Below are 27,637 nucleotides of genomic sequence, written 5' to 3'. Positions count from 1 at the left end.
ATTTAAATCTCATCATTTCCACCCTGGAGACATCCTTCCAGATGGAGCCTGCCTCTTCCTGCCAGCCTGCCTGGCCGGCTCCCTGCAGTGGGAAAGCTTTAGGAGGCACAGAGCAAAGCTTCAGGCCCTCCCCAGGGCTACCCCACCTGCCTTTGCTCTCAGGCAGAGCCAAGGGGAGGGGACCCTGCCTGAACAAATGACACAGCCTGCCTGGAAACAATTCGCACCCCCACTGGCCAATACACTACACGGGCATAAGGAACTGGACCTCACAATCTCCAGAGCCGGCCCCTATGTCAGTCAGGGTTCCTCCAGAGAAACAGATCCAATAGCGTATTCATTAACTAACTTCTAGAAATCATCCTACACGGTTGTAGGGGCTGGCTAGGTGCATCTGAAGCTGTAGGGTAGGATGGTGGGCTGAAAACTCAGGTGGAAGCTGAGGCTGCAGGCCATAGACTTAATTGCTCTGTCCTTGGGGAAACCTGAGTTTTGCAATTAAGGTCTTTCAGATAATTAGATGAGGCCCATGCAGGTTAATCACATCTGCAAAATACCTTCATAGTAACACCTAGATTCACGGGGTTTTTGTTTTTGTTTTATGTTTTTTTGAGATGGAGTCTCACTCTGTTTCCCAGGCTGGAGTGCAGTGACATGATCTCCACTCACTGCAGGATCCACCTCCCAAGTTCAAGCGATTCTCCTGCCTCAGCCTCCCGAGTAGCTGGGACTACAGGCACACCCCACCACACCAGGCTAATTTTTGTATTTTTGGTAGAGATGGGGTTTCACCACGTTTGCCAGGCTGGTCTCAAACTCCTGACCTCAGGTGATCCACCTGCCTCAGCCTCCAAAAGTGCTGGGATTACAGGCGTGAGCCACCAAGCCTGGCCTAGATTCGTGTTTACATAACTGGGACTAGCCAAGTTCACACATAAAACTAATCATCACAGTACTCTCTTTGTCAACCTGGCACCTGTATGCATATCCTTAAACCACACTTAATCTCCAGATAAAGACAGTAACAAAGCCGTACTTCCACCTAACGTGACTCAACCATCCGGCATACAACAGAAAACGTGCCAATCCTTTCCCCAGAGAGGCTGCAACGTCCTTGGGTGATGTTTACTCTTCTGCTTGACATCCTGTCACTTCAATGCTGTGATGATCCATCTTATGTTAGGTCATAAGGGAATGAGAGAGGAAAGAAAACAAAAGTTTTTTTTTTTTTTTTTTTTGAGACGGAGTCTTGCTCTGTCGCCCAGGCTGGAGTGCAGTGATGCGGTCTCAGCTCACTGCAACCTCCACCTTCCGGGTTCAAGCAATTCTCCTGCCTCAGCCTCTTGAGTAGCTGGGATTATAGGTGCCTGACACTGTGCCCGGCTAATTTTTGTATTTTTAGTAGATATGGGATTTCACCCTGTTGGCCAGGCTGGTCTTGAACTCCTGACCTCGTGATCCACCTGCTTCAGCCTCCCAAAGTGCTGGGATTACAGGAGTGAGCCACCATGCCTGGCCTAAAGATTTGTTTTATATCTATAATATGTATTAGATATCATAGCATACAAGTTTGTGTATCAATATACAAATATATTAATAACAAAATAAGGAACAGTGTAGGCCACCTACCTTTTGGTCCATGTTTCAGCCAGCCAAGCAACCAACCAACCAAGTTAGAGCCGTTTCTAACCCCTCATGCTAAAGCGCTGAGTTAAGAATCTCTGCTTAGTGGGCCCATATCATTACGTTCAGCCAGATCCAACACTATGGTCCTTCTGTGATCTCACGCCCTTAAAATCTACTCCCATACATGTCTCTTGGATTTGTCTGTAGAAATTGGAAAAATCATGCAGTTCTTTTGGTGTGTAACACAGCTCTTCATGGGTCACAGTGTGTACCTTTCTCTCTGGGGCCTGGTGGGACTTGAGTCTAGTTACAGGTCCAGAAAAGAGGGGAAGGGCATAGGATCTAAGAAGAATCAGAAGTGCCCTGCAAGACAGCTACCTCGGGGAGGGCCATAGGGTTTCTCAAAGGGTTAAGAAGTTGTGATGAGGTCAGGCGCGGTGGCTCATGCCTGTAATCCCAGCACTTTGGGAGGCCGAGGTGGGTGAATCTCTTGAGGTCAGGAGTTCGAGACCAACCTGGCTATTGGGGTGAAACCCTGTCTCTACTAAAAATACAAAAAAATTAGCTGGGTGTGGTGGTGCATGCCTGTAGTCCCAGCTACTCGGGAGGCTGAGGCAGGAGAATTGCTTGAACCCAGGAGGCGGAGGTTGCAGTGAGCTGAGATTGCACCACTGTACTCCAGCCTGGGCAACAGTACAAGACTCTGACTCAAAAAAAAAAAAGAAAGAAAAAGAAAGTGTGATGATTACAAGGGTAGGGAAATAACACCCGCACACTCGCTGCCAATCTGTGTCCACACAGCTGGACCCAGGGAGGGGTAGATGGGCTGTTTCTACTGGCAGGGAACATAACAGAATTTAGGGATTCAATGTCCCCAGCTTTACTGGAATCTTCCCTTATGTTCCCATTCCAATTTTCAAGTTGCCCTCACTTTAACTGAAGACGTCCTGCAAGGCTGGAATTTGGGAATTGGATTTGCGACATAATTCAGCCACATGCAAGATGAGACTTTAGGTTTCCTTTTCACAAATCTCAGCCCTGGCCAGGCAGGGTGGCTCACAACTGTAATCCCAGCACTTTGGGAGGTTGAGGCAGGCAGATCACATGAGCTCAGAAATCTCGACCCTGCAGCTACAGGAGATAAGGGTCTCTTCTAAGGAAGTCACAGCAGTTTTTATGCAGAGCTTGAGCTGGGGATTTGAAACCTTGAGCTCCTTGTTTTTTTTTTCCTCCACTTTGTCCAGTGTAGTTGGGAGCAACCAGCCAATTTAATACTTCCTAGTTTGACTACAATGTTCTAAGGGGTGGGGGGTGTAAAACATAGCCAAGGACAGATGCAGGGGACAATATGGGTGCTAGCTCATGACTGCACTCTCCCCTGTGTCATGTGGGTGGTGTCTTCTCCCAGTTATGACAGGGGTAACGGAAGGGATGCACTGCAGGATTTCTGGACCTGACTGGGTGACTTCCACAAGCTCCTCTGAATTCATGCTCAGTCTCCAATCATGGAGGACCCTGAGGCTGGGAGTGCTGTGCTTTCAGTGCTTTGTATGGTCAAAAGGGAAGCCCCAGCTCCCCCTTTTCTCCAGTCTCAATCTCCCTACCGTCTTCATACTTATGTGGAATTCTCTTCAGTTCCTCCCACACCATGTTCCCTCCGCCTTTGCACAGGCAGAGCTCTCTTCCTCTCTTTGCCTGTCACTCCTGCTCATCCTGCAGCCCCTGTGTCGGTGGCACACTTCCATTGCTGCACAGGAGTACTGGGATGGGGCTGTGGATGTTATTTCCCCGTCCTCGAACTCATCACACCTGTCTGCCATCACTGCTGTACTTGCCACCCACAGCCGACTACAAGACCCAAGGGGGCAGGGGCCACACCCAACCTATGCCTCATTCTGTCTCCTGGCCCCCACGCCATATTTGGCACATGAGGACTGTAGAGGAGGTCCACTCCTGCGAGGGAGTATTTCTAGTCTCAGATCTGCCAGTTAGGGGTTTGAGACCTTGGACAGGTCTCTCATCTCTGCAAGCCTCTACAAAATGGGAGAACACCTAGATTGCAAGACTAGCTGATAAGACAAAGAGACTATCCTACACACATCCAAGTACTTTGAAAAGGACCAAGTAATTATTACATAAAACCTGGGATTCTCCAGGGGACCTGGAGCCTCCCCCTTTGTCAGTCAGACTGTAGACAGGTATGGCTTCTCATCTCCCTCCTGGCTATGTAAAGAATATTTATCTCCTAAGACTATACTTTCAGGGATCATTTCTATGGTTGGTTACCAGAGAAGTTTCTCTGAACATGTAGAGCACTGGTAAAATAAATAAGAAATCATTTATTTATTTTTTGAGACAGAATCTCACTCTGACGCCCAGGCTGGAGTGCAGTGGTGTGGTCTTGGCTCACTGCAACCTCCCCCTCCCGGGTTCAAGCAATTCTCCTCCCTCAGCCTCCCGAGTAGCTGGGATTACAGGCGCCCACCACGACGCCCAGCTAATTTTTGTATTTTTAGTAGAGAAAGGGTTTCGCCACGTTGGCCAGGCTGGTCTCAAACTCTTGACCTCAAGTGATCCGCCTGCCTCGGCCTCCCAAAGTGCTGGTATTACAGGCATGAGCCACCATGCCTGGCCAAAAATAAATTTAAAAAAAATTTTTATCTCCATTGTTTATTGTGTAAAATGTCACATCTAACAAAGTATGTTTGCTATGTAGAATGCCAAAGGTGGTGTTGATTTAGTAACTCATTACTAAATTTCCCAAAATGAGGCATATGGATAGTCCTGGGCCATTCTCAGAAGTGAAAGCCCCAGCTTCAGGCATATTAAAGGCCCCAGAAGGCCTGCAGTGAAGAAATCTATGAACTTGGATCAGCCTGAGGGTTCCAAAATGTACTTGATCATGAAGCTCGTTTTTTAGGGGTGGGAAGGGCGGGGGGTAGAGTGTTTCTTCTACAGAACTAGGATTCAAGAAATTGCATCTTAAAAACACAGACTTAGAAAGCTGCTATAGCCAGAGCTGAAATCTGGGGCTTTTTCAGTTATTTACTTGCTACTTAATAATAAAGGCCCAAACCAATAATTTTCTAAGTATTCAGAGTGGTGTGTGGCCCATGATCGTGGCACATTGAGGAGCTGTGGTGGAAGCACTGAATTTCTGCCATGTCCCACTTGTCAGCCGTCCTAGGCCTTAATTGCTAAGAGTCCTGTTTGCCCCAGTGGGGATGGGGTGCCAATCTGAACCCTGGTTAGCTCTGTTCAGGGGCACCTTCCTGGCACTATTTATTTTGGGTCTGTAGAACCCAGAGTTTAAGCCACAAACTGACATTTCAGGGGGTAAAATCCCCACTCCTTCAGAAACAGATGGTACCACAGCTGCCTGGGGCCTTGGGCCCCTTGCCAAATGGTGATGGCTTTGCCTCTGAAAAGCAACAGGCTTTTCCACCCAAGACTTTGGGAATTCTTAATGTTCGTTTTCCTAAACCAGCAGGACCTCATTCCCAAGCATGTGCAGAATCCAGCTGTTTGGCAGGAAGAGCACATCCTGTGGCTGAGCTTTTACTCCTGCTGCCACCCTTCTTACCTTGAGCTGGAGAGAAGGTGAGTAATTTCATACCTCATCATTTTTCCCCCATCATTTCATACCTACTCTAGTTACAAGTCATTTCTTCCTTGAAGCAAACTATCTCTTCACAATTTGTGAATATTCATTGCCTTCTGATAGTTCTGTTCTAGAGGCACACAGTTACTTGAAACTTTTTGCTATTTAACTCCTTACAAAAGGGTTTCAGTTGGCTTTGAAAGCATAACCACACATAAGACATCATTGTACCTACCCAGCGTCTTGCTATGAGTTGTTTAGTGAATGTTTATCTTAGGTAAACAATGTTTCCAATGAGGATTAATTTAAATGACCACAATCATGATAGAAAACGCTGATTTACTTTGCCAAATAGAACACCTACACATAACATTACTCACGTAAAAATATATAAAACTTTGCTTTAAAGATTAGTCCCTGGCTGGGTGCGGTGGCTCACATCTGTAATCCCAGCACTTTGGGAGGCCGAGGCGGGCAGATCACCTGAGGTCAGGAGTTCGAGACCAGCCTGGCCAACATGGTGAAACCTCGTCTCTACTAAAAATACAAAAAATTAGCCAGACATTGTGGTGGGCACCTGTAATCCCAGCTATTCGGGAGGCTGAGGCAGGAGAATCGCTTGAACTCAGGAGGTAGAGGTTGCAGTGAGCTGAGACCGTGCCACTGCACTCCAGCCTGGGCAATAGAGTGAGACTCCATCTCAAAACAAAAACAAAAACACCACCAAAAAAACAAAAAAATGATTAGTTACCACAGTAGTACTTAAAGGATTAAAATCACAAACATAAGCTCAGCTTACAAAAGCATGAAATTTGAGCCGGTGAAACTATTGCAGATTTGCCAAGGTGAAACCACTAACTTCACTAACTTTAAATTTGGGGAATTTAACTTTGATGGGTTCCTATATAAGCCAGTACTGTTTAAATCAGGAAATGGGGGGAAACACAGGTATATTCTTAGTAAATTAAAACTTTCAAGCTGAGTGTGATGGCGCATGATTGTAGTCCCAGCTGCCCGGGTGGCTGAGGCAGGAGGTGACTTAAGCCAAGGAGTCTGGGGCTGTAGCCAGCTACCAGCCCACTTGTGAGTAGCCAATGTACTCTGGCCCAAGGAACAAAGCAATACCCCATCTCAAAAACAAAAACACCAACAAAAGCTTTCATGGCCTTACCTGATCACTCTTACCGGCACAAACAGTCCTCTTTTGAAAAACAAGCATTCAGGTTAAACACTGGCAACTCAATTGTTGACTGTCTAGATACAACAAACGTAGAGTAAACTGCTAGGATGATAGGAGTCTCTGCCAGGGTCATTGATAGTAAAACTTTATTGAACAGAAAACCCAGCAAAGGTTTTCACCTCCGCAAAGTTCCCCTTAAAGTGAAGCAATGCATTTTAAAAAGCAATTATACATAAGTCTTTCCTAGAAAAGTCCTGCTAAAACATGTCTAGCAATTTCATTGATTATATAAAGTAGTACACTTAGTGTAATTTAAACATTCCAACAGGAATCAAATCGTACCAGCAGAACCACTTCTGCATCTATGACTTCTATGTACAACCACACATGCAGACACACATATTTGGAAAAGTTCCTCAAGCACAGACATGCAACACCTAAGGCCTTCTACTTACAGTGCTTATTAAACTACATACAGTATATATTAAAGCTCTTCAGAATAAAGACATGAGAAGCCTTGGGCATTTTTTGTTCACCAATTTGTATCACGGCTTCACGTTTCTGCTTTTGCTTGATCACAAAAGCATATCGTCATCCACACTGTTTTTTAAAAACTCATCATTGCCATGTCCAGGAGAGGCAATCTAGCTGGAGTCAGGTGATCCAGTCCATTCCTGTCAAAGCCTCCAACAGCTACAGCACAAACACCATCAGTTTGCGATGGCTGGGGGGCCTTCTGGAAGAAGAGAGGCAAAGAAAGTCTTGAAGACAAGCCATGCTGTGCTCATAAATGAGGGGCCGGTCTGCTCGCCATCTAGTACACCCCTGTCTGGAGGGACGTGGTTGGGGTCTTCAGTTTCAGGATCAGTGCCTTCCTACAGGTAATGAAACAATGAGAAAACAATTAGGGCTGTGATGAACACCAAATAATGTTAGGAAAGGGCAGGGTAAATCCCTGCCCCCTGCCCCATAGGCACAGCAGCAGGCAGCCAGGACCCCAGGGAATGATGCCCTAGGCTGGATAGGGCTGTTTCTCAGGCTTCCACAGCCCAACTGTGTTGATGTTGTCACAGTTTTGACTGCTCCTGGCAGCAAATATCAAATCAAACAACTAGATCTGCAACTATTATTATTATTATTTTTGAGACAGAGTCTCACTCTGTCACCCAGGCTGGAGTGCAGTGGTGCGATCTTAGCTCACTGCAACCTCCGCCTCCCAAGGTCAAGCCATCCTTCCACCTCAGCCTCCCTAGCAGCTGAGAATACAGGCACGCCCAACTAATTTTTGTATTTTTAGTAGAGACGGGGTGTCACCATGTTGGCCAGGCTGGTCTTGAACTCCTGACCTCAGGTGATCCACCTGCCTCAGCCTCCCAAAGTGCTGGGATTACAGGCATGAGCCACCATGCCCAGGCTTCAACTATTATTAAACTAGTAGTTAACCACTTCATACCAGTTCTTATGGTATAACACATTGTTACAGACCACTGAACACTCAAAATAGCGGGTTTAAAAAAATGTTTACTTAAGCCAAAATGCAAATTGCCACATGTCAAAAATATGTGATAGAATGTGATGGCACATTCGACATTTTAAAAATAGCTGCTGCTCTAAGAAGAAATGTGAACAAATCATGAAATATTTAGCCCAATAAAATGGCAAACCACAAGCTGGCAATCTAAAGGTTGAGGATTGGAGGGCCTGGCATATCACGTCAAGCTCGCCTGGGCTTCATGGGAGGCTCCATACCTGTAAGTTATTGTTGGGGTCCTGATTTACAATGTCAGGAGGAGGACCATCATTTGGGAAGTTCTGAACCGGCCTCGGTCTAAATGGAAACCACCCAACGTGATGCCTTCAAAGGAAGCACATAAAAGTCCATCTTAGCTGATGTCACAGTGAGACTTACTCAAGAATCCAAGGCTCCCCACCTCTAATCACAGCAGCACCCTGATAAGCTCACTGCAAGACCCATCTACAGAGGCATTTGATCACACTGTCTCCCAGACATTCTCACCAGTCTGTTAGGTCCTTGAAGGCAGGGACTGTGTTTTATTCATCATTGCACACCCAGCAATATAAACAGCACCTGGCACAAAGTATGCACTCAATAAATGCTTATTTATATGAACTAAACCTTACCCTTGAAAACCTAAACAGAGCGGGGAGAATGCATATACCTACAAAGCTGTAATTATATTAACATAATGACAACCTACATTTGGTCATTTAAATATACGATTCTAGAGACTACAGAAAATATTAACTAAACGTTTTATTTGAAGAAATCAATTAAATCCCAAGTCTTAAATACAATAAAATATTAACAATGATTAATTGTGGATATTTGAGTGTGCATTATATTCTAATTATTCCTCTTTTTTGTTTTTAAAAGCTAAAATAAAAATCCATTTTTACTATACAGGAAAATTTCTTCTTTTAGTTTCAACCACGAAGACCCATCACTCTAGGCCAGGCTTTCTCAGCTTTGGCACTAGTGACATATTGAGCCAAATATTTACTGCGGGAGTTGTCCTGTGCACTGTAGAAAACAGCAGCACTCTTGCTTCCACTAACTAGATGCCAGCAGGACCACTCCCCCTAGACGTGACAACCAAAAATATCTACACATTGCCAAATGTCTCCTGGGGGGAGAGGGTACAAAACCACCCCCAGCTGAGAACTACTGCTTCGGGCCACAGCTAAAACCAAATGTCACGTATGTGAAGGTTCCCCTGCCTTTCAGGGCCATGCTAACAGTCAGTGCCTGACTTTACCCTGGAAGGCAGCTGTGGCCTGATAAAGGCAAATGTGTTGTCATTCAAAACAAATACAATTTTCTGTTCCATGCCTCAGTATGGCTACATAACTGTGGTTTGTGAGCCTGGAAGGTAAGGCAGCTTATCTAGAGGACAAGATAATATTCTTATATTAACACAGGATTGATATGTTCTTGGGACCATACAACCAAGCCATGAATTCCTTGTATTGAAAGTGCCAAAATACATACTATTTATTATGTATTTATTCTAAGACAGGGTCTTGCTCTGTCACCCAGGCTGGAGTGCAGTGGTGCGATCTTGGCTCACTGCAACCTCTGCCTCCCCAGTTCAAGCAATTCTCCTGCCTTAGCCACCCAAGTAAATTACAGGCCCGTGCCACCACATCTGGCTAATTTTTTGTATTTTTAGTAGAGACGGGGTTTCACCATATTGGCCAGGATGGTCTCGAACTCCTGGCCTCATGTGATCCTCATGCCTCGGCCTCCCAAAGTGCTGGGATTACAGGCGTGAGCCACTGCGCCCAGCCACAGAATGATATACTATTTAAACACATCTCCTTCTACAGTAACTGAGACTGCTCAAAAAAGAGCAAAGTCTGGCCAGGTGCAGTGGTGGCTCACACCTGTATACCAGCACTTTGGGAGGCCCAGGTGGGCAGATCACTTGAGGTTAGGAGTTCGAGACCACCTGGCCAACATGACCAAACCCTGTCTCTACTAGAAATATAAAAATTAGCCAGGCATAGTGGTGGGCGCCTGTAATCCCAACTACCCAGGAGGCTGAGGCAGGAGAATCGCTTGAACCCGGGAAGCGGAGATTGCAGTGATCGTGCCATTGTACTCCAGCCTGAATGACAGAGCGAGACTCCATCTCAAAAAAAACAAAAAGCAAAAAGAGCAAAATCTGCTTAGTGTGAACACAGTGTAGTGTAATTTATATTAGAGAAACCATCTGCTTACAGGTACATAACGACGGTAGCCCCCATGACCATGAGGAATCTGCTCAGGGAGGAGTAGAAGTAGAGGATACTGAGAAAAACAGAAAATGTAGCTGCTGAATAGGTCCAATCCAACCAATCTCGATTTATTTCATCATCTTCTTCCACAATAGGGCCACCTTGTGCATTCATCCGCAAATTTTGATTGGCTCCAGGATTAACAACCACTTGAGGAGCAGCATTCTGATTGGCAGGCTGGTTTTCAGCTGGAAACTGGTTGTGAATAGGGGCTGGAGCAGGTGCAGAGACCACAGGTATCTCTTGTGCACTTGGTGGTGGAACAAAAGCCCCTGATGCAGCAGTGGCTGCTAAACTAAAATAAAAACGACAGAGGCAGATACTGTTGAGACCAAAGCACCGTGAAGTCTGTGGCTTATTTACACAGCAGTCTTTTACTGTTAAGAATTTCAAGTAGGTAGATACGCCTTTGATTTTTCTTCAATTTAGTGAAGAACTTCCTTACTAACTATATCTATAAATGCCTTTTCTAAGAAAAGCCACAAGGTGAATTTCACCTGGAATTAAACATCAAGCCCACTGTAAGATTATGGCACAGTAGCAAATTAAAATCCTCACAAAACTTTGAAGATACCACAAATTGAAAAGAAAGTAACATGTTCTAAATAAAGTCACTAAACTATGTATCAGACAAAAGCACCCTTGTGTCAATACACAAATCAGGTAGCAGCTGTCATTTACACTCTACTCTACCCACAGACCAAACAGAGCAGGGCTCTGCAGACTGATGAAAATACACTCATCCCTCCATTCTGAACTTTACAGGTAACATGGATAAAATTCCCCTCAATTCCCGAGAGCCCTGGCCACACCCAGCATGGCAGGAAGGACTCACTATTGCATGTAGTACTGTCGTGCATATATCTGCTGGAACCAGGAAAGCTGAAGCCACCCATAGGGTGTGTAACCGGAGAAACCAGGACCCAGGCCTTGGAATGCCTGCTGGGCAGCTTCAGGCCTATATATAGATTTAAAAAAACACTCATTTTGAGTGGGTTGAGAATGAACAAATGAAAACTAAGTTTAAATTAAAATCAAGAATTCAAATCGAAGAGACAGAAGAATGGAATTTATGGCAGTTACATGGTGAATGACTGTATGATGCACCCATGTACCACAAGCACAGAAGGTACTAAATGACACAGCACTTCTACCACAGTCCCATCTCACAGGAAAACAAAAGCCCTTGCCACCTACTTGCTGAGTGCACAGATATATAAACAACCTTTTTGGGTTAAGTAGATCCCACCTCAGTTTTGACTTGTTGAGTCTCACTGCAGGTCTCAACCCACTGTTCATCTTTTAGAGAGCAGCTCAAAAGCCACATTTCTCCCAGTCTTTCCTGAAGGAAATCTCTCCCATCCTCCCAATATCCACTTCTTCCTCCACCCTACATCTGAATCTATAGTGAAGTGTGCATGTGGTATCACCTGTGCATGCTTATTGACCACCGGGGGTCCTGTACAGGCTGCTGGATCCACAGCAATCTCATGAAGGAGATTTTACAAGGGGAACCCGAGTACAGCTCAGGGAAGACAGGGGCTTTGCACAAGGTCACTGAGCTAGTAAGTAGCAGGGCTGGATTTCAAAGCTGGTCGGATGTCAAATGCATGCTTCTTTTTTTTTGAGATGGAGTCTCGCTCTGTCGCCCAGCCTGGAGTGCAATGGCACAATCTCGGCTCACTGCAAGCTCTGCCTCCCGGGTTTACACCATTCTCCTGCCTCAGCCTCCCCAGTAGCTGGGACTACAGGTGCCCGCCACCACGCCCGGCTAATTTTTTGTATTTTTACAAAAAATTAGACGGGGTTTCACCGTGTTAGCCAGGATGGTCTCAATCTCCTGACCTCGTGATCCGCCCACCTCGGCCTCCCAAAGTGCTGGGATTACAGGTGTGAGCCACCGCGCCCGGCCAAATGCACGCTTCTTTAATCAGGCCACACCGCCCTCAACTTCACAGGGCAGGTGTATGCGAGTCATCTTTGGCTTTGTGCTTCTTACACAGTCAATTTCTTCAGTAGCACATCACAAAATTGAAATCATAATAGAATTGCCCAAAGATCAGAAATTGGTTATGTGGTCATTCCTGCAGGTCAACTCATATCCTTAAGCAAAGTTGTATGTACTGGTTGTTCAATAAATATTTGTTAAAGGAAATCAAGTTTAAATATGGTGAGATTCAGAAAGTCAAATATGATCCTCAATTCTCAAGTTAAGAATAGTTGAATCAGAATAAGGGAAGTAGTTTTAAGTTTTTCTAACCAATAATTTTCTATCCAATAATTATCCAATTTATATGCTGACAATCTTTTAACTAAATTCCATACACAGAGTATTTCTAAAATGGTATTCCAATACAAGTAAGCCTTGGTATGATGCTGTTTTTGATCATTTAAGAAAATTACAGTGCATGGAAATAAAATGATTAAGTGCTTTTAAGATTTCTGTTAGATCTGATAATGGCATTCTATATATACAAGATAACTAAAACGTTTTCATAGTTATATACTGAAGAATATAGGGATGAAATAACATGATGCCTGGGAATTACTTTTAAATACTTTTTTTTTTTTTTAAAAAAAGGGAAAGGGCGTCTGAGAAGTGAGGAGCGCCTCTGCCTGGCCACCCCGTCTGGGAAGTGAGGAGCGCCTCTGCCCGGTCGCCCAGTCTGGGAAGTGAGGCGTGCCTCTGCCCGGCCGCCCTGTCTGGGAGGTGAGGAGCGCCTCTGCCTGGCTGCCACCCCGTCTGGGAGGAAGTGAGGAGTGTCTCTGCCCGGCCGCCCCGTCTGGGAAGTGAGGAGTGCCTCTGCCTGGCCGCCCCGTCTAGGAAGTGAGGAGCGCCTCTGCCCGGCCGCCCCCTCTGGGAGGTGAGGAGCGTCTCTGCCCGGCCGCCCCGTCTGGGAAGTGAGGAGCGCCTCTGCCCGGCGGCCATCTGGGAAGTGAGGAGCGCCTCTGCCCGGCCGCCCTGTCTGGGAGGTAAGGAGTGCCTCTGCCTGGCCGCCCTGTCTGGGAGGTGTACCCAACAGCTCCGAAGAGACAGCGACCATCGGGAGCGGGCCATGAGGACAATGGCGGTTTTGTTGAAAAGAAGGGGGGGAAGTGTGGGGAAAGGAAGGAGAGATCAGATTGTTGCTGTGTCTGTGTAGAAAGAGGTGGGCATAGGAGACTCCATTTTGTTCTGACTAGGAGAAATTCTTCTGCCTTGGGATGCTGTTGATCTATGGCCTTTCCCCCAGCCCCGTGCTCTCTGAAACTTGTGCTGTGTCAACTCAGGGTTAAATGGATTAAGGGCGGTGCAAGATGTGCTTTGTTTAACAGATGCTTGAAGGCAGCATGCTCTTTAAGAGTCATCACCACTCCCTAATCTCAAGTACCCAGGGGCACAAACACTGCAGAAGGCCGCAGGGACCTCTGCCTAGGAAAACCAGAGACCTTTGTTCATGTGTTTATCTCCTGACCTTCTCTCCACGATTATCCTATGACCCTGCCATATCCCCCTCTCCGAGAAACACCCAAGAATCATCAATAAATACTTCATAAATTTAAAAAAAAAAAAAAAAAAAAGGGAAAGGGTAATAGACGAGGTATGGTAAAACTCTGCTTGTTATTTATTAGGCCTGGGTGATGGTGTGGGGATTAATTATCCAGTCCCCACTGCTGTGTATATTTGAAAGTTCCATTAAGGGGGAAAAGGAAGAAAAACTCATTCCTAAAACACCTGGCTTTATAAAATATTGTGTATAAAAAGTACTAGAAAAAGGGGGACGGGGAATTGGAGAGTTACAGAATTGCAACCTGCAGTTAACGAATTTTTCCCCAAAAACAATGTATTCCAAGAGCTATAAAAATCCAAATAACAGAGCATTTAGTTCTGACTTTTGCTCTAAAGAAAAGCTTTAATAGTTATAAAAAAATGGCCAATTTTTCTAGTACCCCCAAGTCTTTGGAAGGACACTTCTTAAACAGTCTCTCCCTTGTTGTCACTCATTGTTACAATACAGCACAAAGCCACTCAGCAAAACAGCTGCACAATGCTTACAACAGCTGTTTTCTCCTGCAGCAGCACTAATTTCCTATCATGACGGCAACCAAGCGGTCAGCACAATGGAAGGATAAAATGCCTACATTTTCTTTTTTTTTTCAATATATGCATTACTTACTTTTTAAATTTGTGTGTACTAAAAGGCTGTGTATTAAGAAAAGTTAAATATATAAGAGATCTTTAAAGCGAAGCTATTTATAAAGCAAAATTCTGTATGTTTAAAAGTTCTGATGATATATGTGTAAACATACCTTATTCTTAAATTGATGCAAACGAGGAACATTCATGTTGCATAAGCCAAGATCTTTATTATAACACTCACCTTGAGATGTTTTCCCATCCAGGGGAAGAAAGGTTCCGAAGAACTTCCCTTTGCCTTAAACCATCACTTGAGGAATCCTCAGGATACTGTCCCCGATTAGAACCAGCAGGCTCCTCTGTGGATTCAGCCACCTAAATAAGTGTAACATGAACACAGAACAAAGGAGCTGATGCAACTGTCTGAAATCAAGCAAAAGGAATTATTTTGCTGTCAAGGGCTTATGTCTCCTACCCCCCACCTCTGAACGTGACGAAATTAAATAGAAGCAACGTTACATGTAAAAAATAGTCTGACATTTATTCAACACAATTTTCAATACATAGATGCTAAAATATTCATATTTTTTCCCTAGAGTACGCTACACTTTCATTAAGATCTTCCAATGAAGTTGTCATTGGTGAGAAAGCTTCCTGATAATGGTGCTAAATTTACTCATTGCAGACATCTGACCAACAAGATTTATAAATACAACCCAGCCCACAGCGTTCTAAAATAGTATTCCAATATAAGTAAGCCTTGGTATGATACTGTTTTTGATCATTTAAAAAAATTACAGTGCAGGGAAATGAAATGATAAAGTGCTTTTAAGATTTTTGTTAGAACTGATAATGGCAAAATAGGAATTTCCTATGCTCTGTTCAGATGTTCTAGGAAATATAATGCAAATTTAGAGTGCATCACTACATTAGAATACTAATACCATATATGTGAATAAACATTGTGAAATGAAAAATAAATGGTTTTGTGTGTCATATATAAGTCTTTAGAGCCAGGTCCAGTGGCATATGCCTGTAGTCCCAGCTACTCAGGAGGCTGAGGTGGGAGGATTGCTTGCCCTCAGGAGTTTGAGAAAAGCCTGGGCCACACAGCGAGACCATCTTTAAAAAAAAAAAAAAAAAAAAAATTCTTTAAAGATCACTTGATAAAGACTCTGATCTTTTCCTATCCAACTAATCACAATGAAAATTTCCAAAGGAAATATATTCACTTTTGTACTCTTTATAAAAATTAGTGGCTCCTTTGAAGAAACTTGCTATGTGCTAAATTCAATAAAAACCCAATTAGTGTTAGTTCAGTAATTTAGATACACAGTAACCATAGATCAAATCATATCCCAGAAGATAGTGCAATATGTAACTCCACTTTTCTACTACAGCACTAACAGAACAATCTGCTACTATTAACCCATCACTTGTGTTGATAATACAGTTTCTAATTCCTAGGAAAGAAACAAAATATTACTTGGTAATAACACCATACAGTCTCTCAATAAAAGTTTTATCCAACTTCTTTTATTACTCCCCTGAAAGTCTGAATGATACAAATTGTTACCATCATGAAGAGGCAGACACACCTTGGCGTTGATTTCTGGCATTTTTGAAGGACTCTTCACATTGCACACCAGATGCAAAACATGCCGTTTTTCCTGCTAAAAGTAATAAGAAGGTACTTAAGGACCTGAACCTAACCTGGTGAGTGCTTAAAAACATTCAGAAGTTAATGTGAAAGTGATGTACCTTTGGAAGCAAGTCCCTGAGACATTGGTGATCCAACAACAGCTTCCCAGAATAAATTAACCTCTGGTCCTCTGGACGCTGATCATGGAAAGAAAGAGTAACACAGGTCAGCATTTCAGCCCGACAAGTTCCTAAACACAGAATAAACTGTTTTATACAAGTAATTTGAATATGTGTATTTCCCCCCAGCATCACAGGAAAACACTTTCTCAAAAGCCCCATATACAAGACTTCTATTTAGAAAGTGTCTAACTTTAACTGGTCTCTAACATGCAAATAAATACAGAATGGCAAATTATCAGCTGGGCACGTTGGCTCATCCCTGTAATCCAAGCACTGTGGGAGGCCAAGGCGGGCAGATCACCTGAGGTCAGGAGTTCGAGACTAGCCTGGCCAACATGGTGAAACCCCATCTCTACTAAAAATGCAAAAATTAGCTGGGCGTGGTGGCTTGTGCCTGTAACCCAAGCTACTCAGGAGGCTGAGGCAGGGGAGTCGCTCAGCTCAGGAGGCTGAGGCAGAGGTTGCAGTGAGCCAAGATCATGTCACTGCACTCCAGCCTGGGCGACAGAGTGAGACCCTATCTCAAAAAAAAAAAAAAAAAAAAAAAAGGCAAATTATCTCCAGTCCAAACTTAACTCCCAGGTAAACTGATTCCTATTACTAAAAGCAACAAACAGCAAACAGGGAACCTACAACCAAATTGAGTTTGGTTTCAGAGAAAACTCAAGAGTACTCTCAAGGCCAGCCTTAACCAAAATCACCTAGCAGTGCCCCCAAAATAATGTGAAGCTATTCTAAACTGAAGCCTTCACAGACAATTTCCTGGCATACAAATGCAGTTATAGAGGAGATGGCGTGTGGGTGGCATACACAACCACCCTGTGAGATTTAGTATCCCTACTTTAAGGCAGGAAAGTCTGAAAAATTGACTTGTCCAAGGTCATCTGCTGCCACAGTGTCACAATTCCAACCCCTCTTCTCCTCCATATCAGTGATTTTAACACCATAGGGACTGCACTCTCTTTTATACAAATCTCATTTTTAAAATCTATTTGAAACTCCTTCTAAATTGTACTTAAAAATAATGGCCTCAAATAATATTAACATATAATCTGTCTATTGGAGATCACTAAGTGTTAATCTACTCTTGCCAGAATAACTGATTATGCGAAACCTGGAATAAAGGTGTTCCTGCCAAGCAGCTTGAGATAATTAAAGCAAGCTGTTTAAACAAACAAAACAGCAAAAAGTGCATCTACTTATCCATACACATCAGAACTTTTTGACACTGTGTAACTAAGCCAAAATAAATATACTGAATGCTGTGTTCACCGTTTTTCTGACAGGCGAGAACTTTAAAGGTAAATGCTAATATATAACATGAATTTGGAAAACAGTACCTTTTGTATATGTAGGGTCCTGCATTTACTAGAGTTCAACCACTAGAAAAGGCTGGAAAACCACAGCTGCCAGTGGTTTTGAATTATTTTCCTCCTTTTAAAGGCCTAACTTGATATTGAGTCTTCACACGGATGGCTGATTTGAAAAATATTAAGTAAAGCAAACAACTATTACAAGGTAGGCCTTCTCATATTATGCCATTTTCTACTACAGAAAACAAATGATAAGTATGTTTCAGCCATAATAATTTTTAGACACAAATCTGTATACCTGAGAGGTATTTGTTTACAATCTTAGGTCTTCAGACTGAACAAATGGGAGCGGCATTCCTCACCAAAGACCTTAAAAATCCTCCTCCAAAATCCTGCCTTTTGCCATATGATGCAACCATAAGCTACACCTGCTTCACCAATTTGTGTACCCAATAGCCATTCTCATGGCAACACAGCCACCCAGTTTCTTGGAAGCAGCTATGGTGAAACTGAAAAATGTGCCAGGGTGAATTCTAGAGGACATGGAATGCAAGCTTACTAAATAAATATGCAAATTTCAAAATAACAACTCAGAAGGAAAACTCACTTCTAAAACATTTTTGACCATATGGAACAAAAACAGACACAGGCGCTACCACAAGTTGGAACTCATGTCTTCACTATCTTTTCCTGCCCGGATGCCCTCTCCTGTGTGATGAAGAATTATGCTCGTGGGCAGTGAAGAACACTGCTGACACTTACATAATATCAGAGCAGAAAGTAAATACAGGAAGGGCCAGCTTACAGCCTCATCACGTGGTGGCCAGGGCAGGCGGTGCTAAGGGTGATGTTGACAGATGTGTCAACCAAAACAAAGCAAGGAAGTCTTGCTAATAATGGAGAGGCTGCCGTCCTAAAACCAGACTGAAGGCGACTCCTGCCTACTTCCCTTCTCAGTCGCTCTTGGTCAGAAAGTGCACGGGGCTCCACCCCGGGACTCGGCAATGGCTGCTCGGTCCAGTGCGACAGGGAGGGGCACGGCGGAAGGTGGACAGGGAGGAGAAGAGCCACGTCCTGCTTCTGGGTGTAGGGCCTTCCGTCCACAGTGTCTGGGCAGTCCCCAGGTTTCTCAAGCCACGGCCCCGGGTGGCACCTGCCCGCTCCTCTCCCCGCAGAGAGGCTGCGTTCAGAAACCTCATTTTGCAGCACGGATGTTTTCTTACTTCTAGCCATTGGATGCACGCCCAGTTAGGAACACCGAGTTGCCTGGCCGCTGGGGGGAAACAGGCTTGGAGGGTGAAATGACTCGCCCAAGGTCAGGCTGCTGATTACTGACGGCTCCTGGGCAACAGAGGGGCGCCCGCGTCGGCGGGGCAGGGAAGGGGAGACCACAGCCCTGGGGGAGGTGACCGGCCGAGCGATCGCAGCCGTCAGCGGGAGGAGGTCACAGACAGGGCAGCCGGACCTGGCATCCCCAGCAGAGGGCGGGGGGCCACAGCCTAGGGGCGGGAAGTCGGGGCCGCTCTCACCGGACGCTCGGGGTAGACACGGCTCAGGTGGGCCTTGAGGTGGCCCACGCTCCAGCCGCGGTCGCCACTCAGCTCCAAGTCGCGATGGCGCTGGTTGGGGCTCTTCACCAGGAGCGTGACGGGCTCGGGTTCGGTCTCGGACTCCATGGCGGCGGCGGCGTCGGGGCTCCGCTGCGCTCCCAGGTGCCAGGCAGGCGGCGTCTCAGCCGCCCGCAATCTCCGCAACGACCGTTCACGTCTCTGGGGCGCGCGCCCCCGCTTCGGTCGGTTTTTATAGGAGCCCCGCGCCTGCCTCTGCGGACGGAGCGCTCTGTGGCTGCCGCCCATTGGCTGAGGCAGAGGCACTGTCCCAACGTGGCCCAATCGGCGTCCGGATCCGGGTGGCAGAGGGCGGACCGAGCACGTGGACGCGGGCTGATGCAACCCGCCGCCTCTGCGTCACCCAGAGGCGCGGCTGTGTCCCGGGAACCCGGGTTCGGTGGCCATGTTTGGGTGCGCTGCAGGCCGCGCGGAGAGTTTGGTCTGAGACCTGGGAAGCCCCCAGCTCGGGTGGCTGAGGGCGCCCGAGGCAGGGGGTGGGGAGTGGGGTATCCCAGCAGACCCCAGTTTGGCAGTCTCTGTAAATTGTTTCCTCACAAAGCTGCACCCCCACCCTTTTTCACCCCAGGTGTCAGTGCCCACTTCCCCTTTTCCTGCCTCCGGTGGCCCCACGTGGAAACCTACGGGGAAGCCCGTCCTACAGGGGAAGCCTACCCACTCGAATCCTTGTGCAAGCCCACCTAGGAGAACTCCACGTGCTCCTAAGGACAACGAAGGAGCAAGGCCAGATCTTCCTTGGGCTGGGAGGATGGAGGCATCCAGGCAGCTGTTGCCAATTTCCCTGGGCCTCAGACTTGAACGTTTGGGACATCACCCTAATGATGATTGACAAGTCAGCCACAGTCCTGCTCACACTGGAGTCCCCCTCAAAAGGCGTCACTTTAGATACTCACACATGCACCCGTTAAATTGGGGCTGAGACGAGGAGGGCGGGGTTCTCCGATTCCTGAAGTGGGACCATAAAGGCCTCTTTATTGTAGGAGTTCCCTCCTCCTCCTCTGTAGGAAAAAAAAAAAAAAAAAAAAAAAGGCTTGAAAAACAAAACTGACATTGCCCCTGCCCCCTCCTTGTTCCAACCCCCTTGGGACATCTGTTTTTTCAGGTGTTGTCAGGAGCTTGTCAAGGTCAGGACGGTAACAGGAGGAGCCTGGTCTGGTGGGTGGGTATATTCATCTGCTGCAGCTCCCATAACAAAGTGCCACAAACTGGATGGCTTAAGACAGGGTCCCCAACCCCCCCTGGGCCACGGACCACTATGAGTCCCTGGCCTATTAGGAACCAGGCGGCACCGCAGGAGGTGAGCCATCAGCGAAGCTTCATCTGTATTTACAGCTGCTCCCTATCGCTGCATTACCACCTGAGCTCAGCCTCCTGTTAGATCAGGGGGCATTAGGTTCTCATAGGAGCTGAACCCTATTGTGAACTGTGCACACGAGGGAACTAGGCTGTGCTCCTTACGAGAATCGAATGCCTGATGATAGGAGGTGGAGCTGAGTTGGTGATGCTAGTGCTGGGAGTGGCTGCAAATACGGATTAACATTAGCAGAGAGGTTTCACTGCACAGAGACCATCATAAATCAATTTGTTGCAGACTCGTATCAAAACACTATCAGTGAGTGGCAAGTGACAAGCTGCATCTGGTGGCAGGCTTTACAATGGCAAGTGTATGTACTTCAATTGTACAGCTGCATCTGGTGGCCTTAGAAGTATGTTTGAGGCCGGGTGAGGAGGCTCATGCTTATAATCCCAACATTTTGGGAGGCCGAGGCGGGCGGATCACGAGGTCAGGAGTTCCAGACCAGCATGACCAACATGGTGAAACCCCGTCCCTCCTAAAAAATACAAAAATTAGCCGGGCATGGTGGCATGTGCCTGTAATCCCAGATACTCAGGAGGCTGAAGCAGGAAAGCTGCTTGAACCCGGGAGGTGGAGGTTGCAGTGAGCCGAGATTGTGCCATCGCACTCCAGCCTGGGCAACAGAGCGAGACTCCATCTCAAAAAACACAAACAAAAACACAACAACAACAACAAAAAAAACAGTTTGTTTGAGACAACTTCAGATCTCCACATGTTCTGGGTTAAAGTCTAGGCTTTAATCCTGAGATGGCCACAAAAGCAGTGAAAAGCCTGCTTTCATTTCCAACATCCTTTTTTTTTTTTTTTTTTTTTTTTTGAGACAGGGTCTCACTCTGTCGCCCAGGCTGAAGTGCAATGGCACAATCTCGGCTCACTGCAACCTCCACCTCTCTGGTTTAAGCAATTCTCGTGCCTCATGCCTCCGCCTCCCGAGTAGCTAGGATTACAAGAGTGCACCACCACACTTGGCTATATATATATTTTTTATTATTTTTAGTAGAGACAGATAGGGTTTTGCTATATTGGCCAGGCTGGTCTTGAACTCCTCGCCTCAAGTGATCCACCTGCCTTGGCCTCCAAAAGTGCTGGCAGTACAGATGTGAGCCTTCACGCCTGGCCTATTGCAACATCCTGTCTCTGTGAAGCAGGGTTTTCTGCAGTGACAGCAGCCAAAATGGGTAGACTCGACATAAGCAACATACTTCGGGTGTCACTGTCTCCTATCACCCACAGATGAGACCGTCTAGTTGTAGGAAAACAAGCTCAGGGCTCCCACTGATTCTACACCATGGTGAGTAGTATAATTATTTCATTATATATTACAATGTAATAATAATAGAAATAAAGTGCACAATAAATGTAATGTGCTCTAATCATCCTGAAACAATGCCCCCCCCCCCCCCCCCACCTCTGGCCTGTGGAAAAACTGTCTGCCACAAAACTGGTCCCTAGTGTCAAAAAGGTTGGGAACTCCTGGCTTAAGAAACAGAAATTTATTGTCTTGGTTCTGGAAACTGGAAGTCTGAAATCAAGGTGTCGGCAGGGTTGGTTCCTTCTGAGGCCTCGGGGGAGAATCTTCCAGGCCCCTCTCCTATCCTGGTGGTTTGCTGGCACTTTTTTTTTTTTTTTTTTTTTTTGAGACAGAGTCTCGCTCTGTCGCTGGGGCTGGAGTGCAGTGGCACGATCTCGGCTCACTGCAAGCTCTGCCTCCCGGGTTCACACAATTCTCCTGCCTCAGCCTCCCAAATAGCTGGGACTACAGGTGCCCACCACCACGCCTGGCTAATTTTTTGTATTTTTTAGTAGGGACAGGGTTTCACCGTTTGCCAGAATGGTCTCCATCTCCTGACCTTGTGATCCGCCCGCCTCGGCCTCCCAACATGCTGGGATTACAGGTGTGAGCCACCGCGCGTGGCTGATTTTTTTTTTTTTTTTTTTTTTTTTTTTTGAGACAGAGTCTCACTCTGTTGCACAGGCTGGAGTGCAGTGGCACAATCTTGGCTCACTGCAACCTCCACCTCCCAGGTTCAAGCAATTCTCCTGCCTCAGCCTCCCGAGTGGCTGGGACTACCAGCACCCACCACCACGCTTGGCTAATTTTTGTATTTTTAGTAGAGATGGGGTTTCACCATGTTGACCAGGCTGGTCTCAAACTCCTGACTTCATGATCCGCCCACCTCGGCCTCCCAAAGTGCTGGGATTACAGGCGTGAGCCACCACCCCCGGCCTGCTGGCACTCTTTGACGTTCCTTGGCATATAGAAGCATCACCCCAACCTGTCTTCATCTTCTCATGGGTTCTCCTTTTGCAGGTCTCTTCACATCATCTTCCCTGTGTGCATGTCTGGCTCTGTGTCCACATTTCTTTTTTCCATAAGAGTGCCAGTCATCGTGGATTGGGACCCACACTAATAACCTCATCTTAACTCCATCATCTGCAAAGGCCCTATTTCCCAATGCTGCCACATTCACAGGTACTGGTGGTTAGGGCTTCAGCATCTCTTTGGAGGACTCAATTCAGTCCACAATAGTCAATCTTAATATAATACACAATACAGGGTGATTTCTTTCTCAGCTGTGTTTATATTAAGATGAGAGGTTGAGGGCTTTGGAAATAAATTGTCCCCACACTCAGCTTTCTGCAAGTGGTTTTGGTCGGCTGAGAAGGCTCTGACCTTTTTTTGTTTTTTGAGACGGAGTCGTGCTCTGTTGCCCAGGCTGGAGTGCAGTGGCATGATCTCCACTCACTGCAAACTCCACCTCCCAGGTTCAAGCAATTATCCTGCCTCAGCCTCCCAAGTAGCTGGGATTACAGGTGCACACCACCACGCCAGGCTAGTTTTTGTATTTTTAGTAGAGACAGGGTTTCACCATGTTGGCCAGGCTGGTCTCGAACTCCTGGCTTCAAATGATCCACCTGCCTCAGCCTCCCAAAGTGCTGGGATTACAGGTATGAGCCATCACCTGGCCTAACCCTTTTTTCATCAAAGCTGGCTTCTTGGGTGTGGGACCCATGTAGTGGATGGGGCCCCATGCTTGGTTTAATGCTCTGCTATTATCTTTAAATTCTTAATAAATTTTAAACAGAAGCCCTGCATTTTCATTTTGCACTGGGCCCCACAAATTCTGTAGCTTTTCACACATCAGGATGGGAGATAATAACTGATTATGATCTGGTAGTCTTGCAACTAGGGAGAAGCTAACCAGTGGAGCAAGCCCAGGTAAAACCAACATAGGCCTTAAAGGAGGCGGCGAGGCAGGAGGTGACAGCTGCATTGAGAAATCAAATATGCCAGTAGTGTGGTTTCCCCTCACCTGCAGTGACAAGCCTCAGGGCCCCTTAAGACGTGAAGATATCTTATCCCTTTCCACTCAGAAGAAAGAAAGTTTAGGAGTGTGATTTTGCATTTTCTTCCCCTAGGGAAAAGGCAGTCCAATTTCTGTGATTCTCTCTTGAGTTATCTCCCAGTGAGATAGCTCCTTTTAAAGAAATTTGGGGACAGGAGTGGTGGCTCATGCCTGTAATCCCAGCACTTTGGGAGACCAAGGCAAGCAGATAACTTTAGGCCAGGAGTTCGAGACCAGCCTGGCCAACATAGTGAAATGTCATCTCTACTAAAAATAGAAAAAAAATAGTCAGGCATGGTAGCGGGCACCTGTAATCCCAGCTACTGGGGTGGTTGAGGCAGGAGAATCGCTTGAACCTGGAAGGCAGTGGCTGCAGTGAGCTGAGATCGCGCCACTGCACTCCAGTCTGAGAGACAGCGTGAGACTCAGTCTCAAATTAAAAAAAGAAAAGAGAAATTCGGTGATTCTGCTTATAGCACATTTAGGAAAATGTTAAATTCAGGTCAACAAATGTGCCAGGAATAGAAAGATAAACACAGCATGACCCTATTCTCAATGACTTTACAAGTATAATGAGGAGGCTAACAAAAACACAGAAATAAAAGACTATCCCAAAGTCGAATACATTTCTGAAGGACTTATGATTACATTGAGAAAAGAAGAGAGGGAGTCAGAGAAAACTTGATGGAAGACGTAGAATTTGAGCTGAATTCTGAAGGATGGGTGAGATTTGAATAAAAGTAATAATGGCAGCAATTATTGACTGAACACCATGGAGTGCCAGTGACTTTATATGCAGAATTTGTATGGGCAGGTGGAGCTCAGTGGTTAAACTCATGGGGCCAGAGCCGAACTGCTTGTTTTCAAACCCAGTTTTGCCACTTACTATGTGACCTTAAGCAAGTTACTTAGCCCTTCTACCTAATTTTCCTCATGTGTAAAATAGGAAAAATAGGAATAATAATAACAGTATCTTCTGTTTCATAGGGTTTTTGTGAGGCTTAAATAGTACAAAGTTGTTAAAGTTCTTGGGACAAACCCAGACATTTATTACGTGCTCAATAAATGTTAGCCATTAATATTTAGAGGACTGGACCGAGTCCAGTACAGTGGTTCCCAAATCTGACTGCAACAAAATCACTCCAGGAACATTTTTTTTTTTTTTTTTTTTGAGATGGAGTCTTGCTCTTGTCACCCAGGCTGGAGTGCAGTGGCGTGATCTTGGCTCACTGCAACCTCCGCCTCCTGGGTTCCAGCGATTCTCCTGCCTCGGCCTCCCAAGTAGCTGGGATTACGCCTGCCACCAGGCCCAGCTGATTTTTTTTGTATTTTTAATAGAGACAGGATTTCTCCATGTTGGTCAGGCTGGTCTTGAACTCCTGACATCAGGTGATCTGCCTGCCTCGGTCTCCCAAAGTGCTGGGATTGCAGGCGTGAGCCACCATGCCTGGCCAGGGTATACTTTTAAATAAGAATAATGACCACATCATTATCATTAAGATAATGGTAATATCAGATAATAGTGATTGGTAAGACTGGAAAAAAGTTTTGGGACCAGCTCAGAAAAGACTTTGAATGGTCACCCTTGGGAGTTTGGGCCTTATTTTGTGGACAATGGGAGGTTTTTGAGCAGTAGAAGGGACAAATCAGAATCAGTATGGATCCACGTCATTATGGAGGGCGAGAGACTCGAGGCCAGGAGACTGATCAGTTCATTCAAGAGGAAATGTGGGCCAGGATTAGTGGCTCATGCCTGTAATCCCAGCACTTTGGGAAGCCAAGGCAGGCAGATCACCTGAGGTCAGGAGTTTGAGACCAGCCTGGCCAACATGTAGAAACTCTGTCTCTACTAAAAATACAAAAATTAGCCAGGCGTGGTGGTGGGCGCCTGTAATCCCAGCTACTTGGGAGGCTGAGACAGGAGAATTGCTTGAACCCCAGGAGGCAGAGGTTGCAGTGAGCCAAGATCACACCACTGCACTCCAGACTGGGCAACAGAGCAAGACTCCATCTCAAAAGATATATACATACATATATATATATACATATATATATATCTACATATATATATATCTACATATATATATATCTACATATATATATATAGGCATGGTGGCACGCGCCTGTGATCCTAGCTACTCGGGAGGCTGAGGCAAGAGAATTGCTTGAACCCCAGAAGCGGAGGTTGCAGTGAGCCAAGATCGTGCCACTGAACTCCAGCCTGGTGACGGAGCAAGACTCCGTCTCAAAAAAAAAAAAAAAAAAATAGGAAAAAGAAATAAAGTAGGAGAGAAAGCATGTGAGAGAATGCAAGTTAATAAGCTGAAGGGAAATCCACAGTGTTCAATGGGATTTCTGGAAATGTGGAAATGAAAGGAACATGGAAACTCTTTAACTTGAATGTGGTAGTGCTGCAGAGTTGCTGTCTCTCTGCTATGATCTAATTCATGTTTGCATTCTGAGATGGGGACAGGAATGGAAGAATCAAGGCCTATTTTATTTTACAATCAGGCTGTGAGGGTAGAGCCTTTGCAAAACCCAAGTCAGTAAGAAATCATTGCTAGTACTCATGTTTTATTTGAAGTAGTCTGGTGTCTTAGGCCCTGCTGAACTTCTGTACTTTGTTTTTTGAACTCTTGGTTGTTGTTGTTTTTTTTTTTTTTTTTTTGAAGAAATTTAAACTCCAACCAGAATCTGTGCTTTTTATAGTCATTCTGAAGTCCTAATTTCACATAAGCCACCTTCTTTAACCCAGGAAATGGACGTCCTGTTCCGTACTCATGAAACCCTTCCCACAGCAACTCTCCTGCCCGTGCTAAGCCAGAAGCAGCTTTCCTTCTGTACAAGAAGTAGCCCCCCAAGGCAAACCCTCCCTTAACATTGTGGCCCATGATGGGGAAGTGTTTTTGTTTGAAGGAAGAAGGAATCTCAGACTGTGGTTATCAACTTTTGAGGACTTGGGGCACCCACTTCCCTGTTATTCCCCTGTGCGATCTAATTCTTTTTTTTTTTTTTTTTTTTTTTGAGATGGAGTCTCGCTCTGTCACCAGGCTGGAGTGCAATGGCATGATCTTGGCTCACTGCAACCTCTGCCACCTGGGTTCAAGCAATTCTCCTGCCTCAACCTCCTGAGTAGCTGGGACTACAGGTGCGCACCACCACGTCCAGTGAATTTTTGTATTTTTAGTAGAGACAGGGTTTCACCATGTTGGCCAGGATGGTCTTGATCTCTTGACCTCGTGATCCACCCGCCTCAGCCTCCCAAAGTGCTGGGATTACAGGCGTGAGCCACTGCACCCGGCCGCTACCTGATTCTTAAAGGTGTTTGTTATACACAGTTTTTAAATGGAAGAAAATGAAAACTGAGCTAGTTTTTGAGAACCTCAAAGTGTCTCTTGAATAGGAGACACCAGAGGATAAGAACATTCAAGACTGACAATGGGGGCCAAGCTATGGCAGCAGAATAATGGGTCTGATACTTAAACTCAGCCCTTAGAAAGTTTTACAGTGTACCCAGACTTGCTGGATAAGTCAATATAGAATTACCAGATGACCCAACAATTCCTCTCCTAGATATCTATCTACCCAAAAGAATTGAAAGCACTTTTCACAAAAATTTGTCCATGAATATTCAGAGAAGCATTATTTTTAATAGCACAAAAGGTGGAAACCACTCGAAGGTCCACCAACTGAGTGAATAAGCAAAATACGGTATATCCACGCAATGCAATATTATTCAGCCTTAAACAGGAATGAAGTGCTGATGCATGCTACAACATGGATGAGCCCTGAAAACACGATGCTGAGTGAAAAAGCCAGACACAAAAGGCCACATAAGGCCACATA

At 45.6% G+C, this 27,637-nt stretch overlaps 1 protein-coding gene, 1 long non-coding RNA gene and 1 pseudogene across 4 annotated transcripts; 2 read left to right on the top strand and 1 right to left on the bottom strand.

Annotated features, from left to right (window-relative positions):
- Nucleotides 1–3,873: 3,873 nt before the first annotated feature.
- LOC112129504 (small nucleolar RNA U3) lies at nt 3,874–3,980 on the top strand (annotated as a pseudogene).
- Nucleotides 3,981–6,531: 2,551 nt separating this feature from the next.
- Nucleotides 6,532–19,576, bottom strand: HERPUD1 (homocysteine inducible ER protein with ubiquitin like domain 1). Of its 3 annotated transcripts, none has more exons than XM_054533060.1 (8): nt 18,989–19,576; nt 16,084–16,161; nt 15,921–15,992; nt 14,567–14,697; nt 11,041–11,163; nt 10,150–10,500; nt 8,157–8,262; nt 6,532–7,282 (listed from the first exon to the last, which is right to left on the bottom strand). In XM_054533060.1, the coding sequence occupies exons 1-8, from the start codon at nt 19,313–19,315 to the stop codon at nt 7,118–7,120; spliced, it is 1,353 nt and encodes a 450-aa protein (XP_054389035.1). In that variant the 5' UTR covers nt 19,316–19,576; the 3' UTR covers nt 6,532–7,117.
- A 1,702-nt stretch (nt 19,577–21,278) lies between these two features.
- LOC129050812 (uncharacterized) lies at nt 21,279–22,917 on the top strand. Its single transcript, XR_008514626.2, has 3 exons — nt 21,279–21,735; nt 22,248–22,339; nt 22,756–22,917. It is a non-coding gene; the product is annotated as an uncharacterized LOC129050812 (long non-coding RNA).
- Nucleotides 22,918–27,637: the final 4,720 nt, after the last annotated feature.

This window comes from Pongo abelii, chromosome 18 (assembly GCF_028885655.2).
Source record: "Pongo abelii isolate AG06213 chromosome 18, NHGRI_mPonAbe1-v2.0_pri, whole genome shotgun sequence".
NCBI classification, from domain to species: Eukaryota; Metazoa; Chordata; class Mammalia; order Primates; family Hominidae; genus Pongo; species Pongo abelii.
Note: the sequence above shows the minus strand (reverse complement) of the source record. Positions and strands in the feature narration are given on the sequence as shown.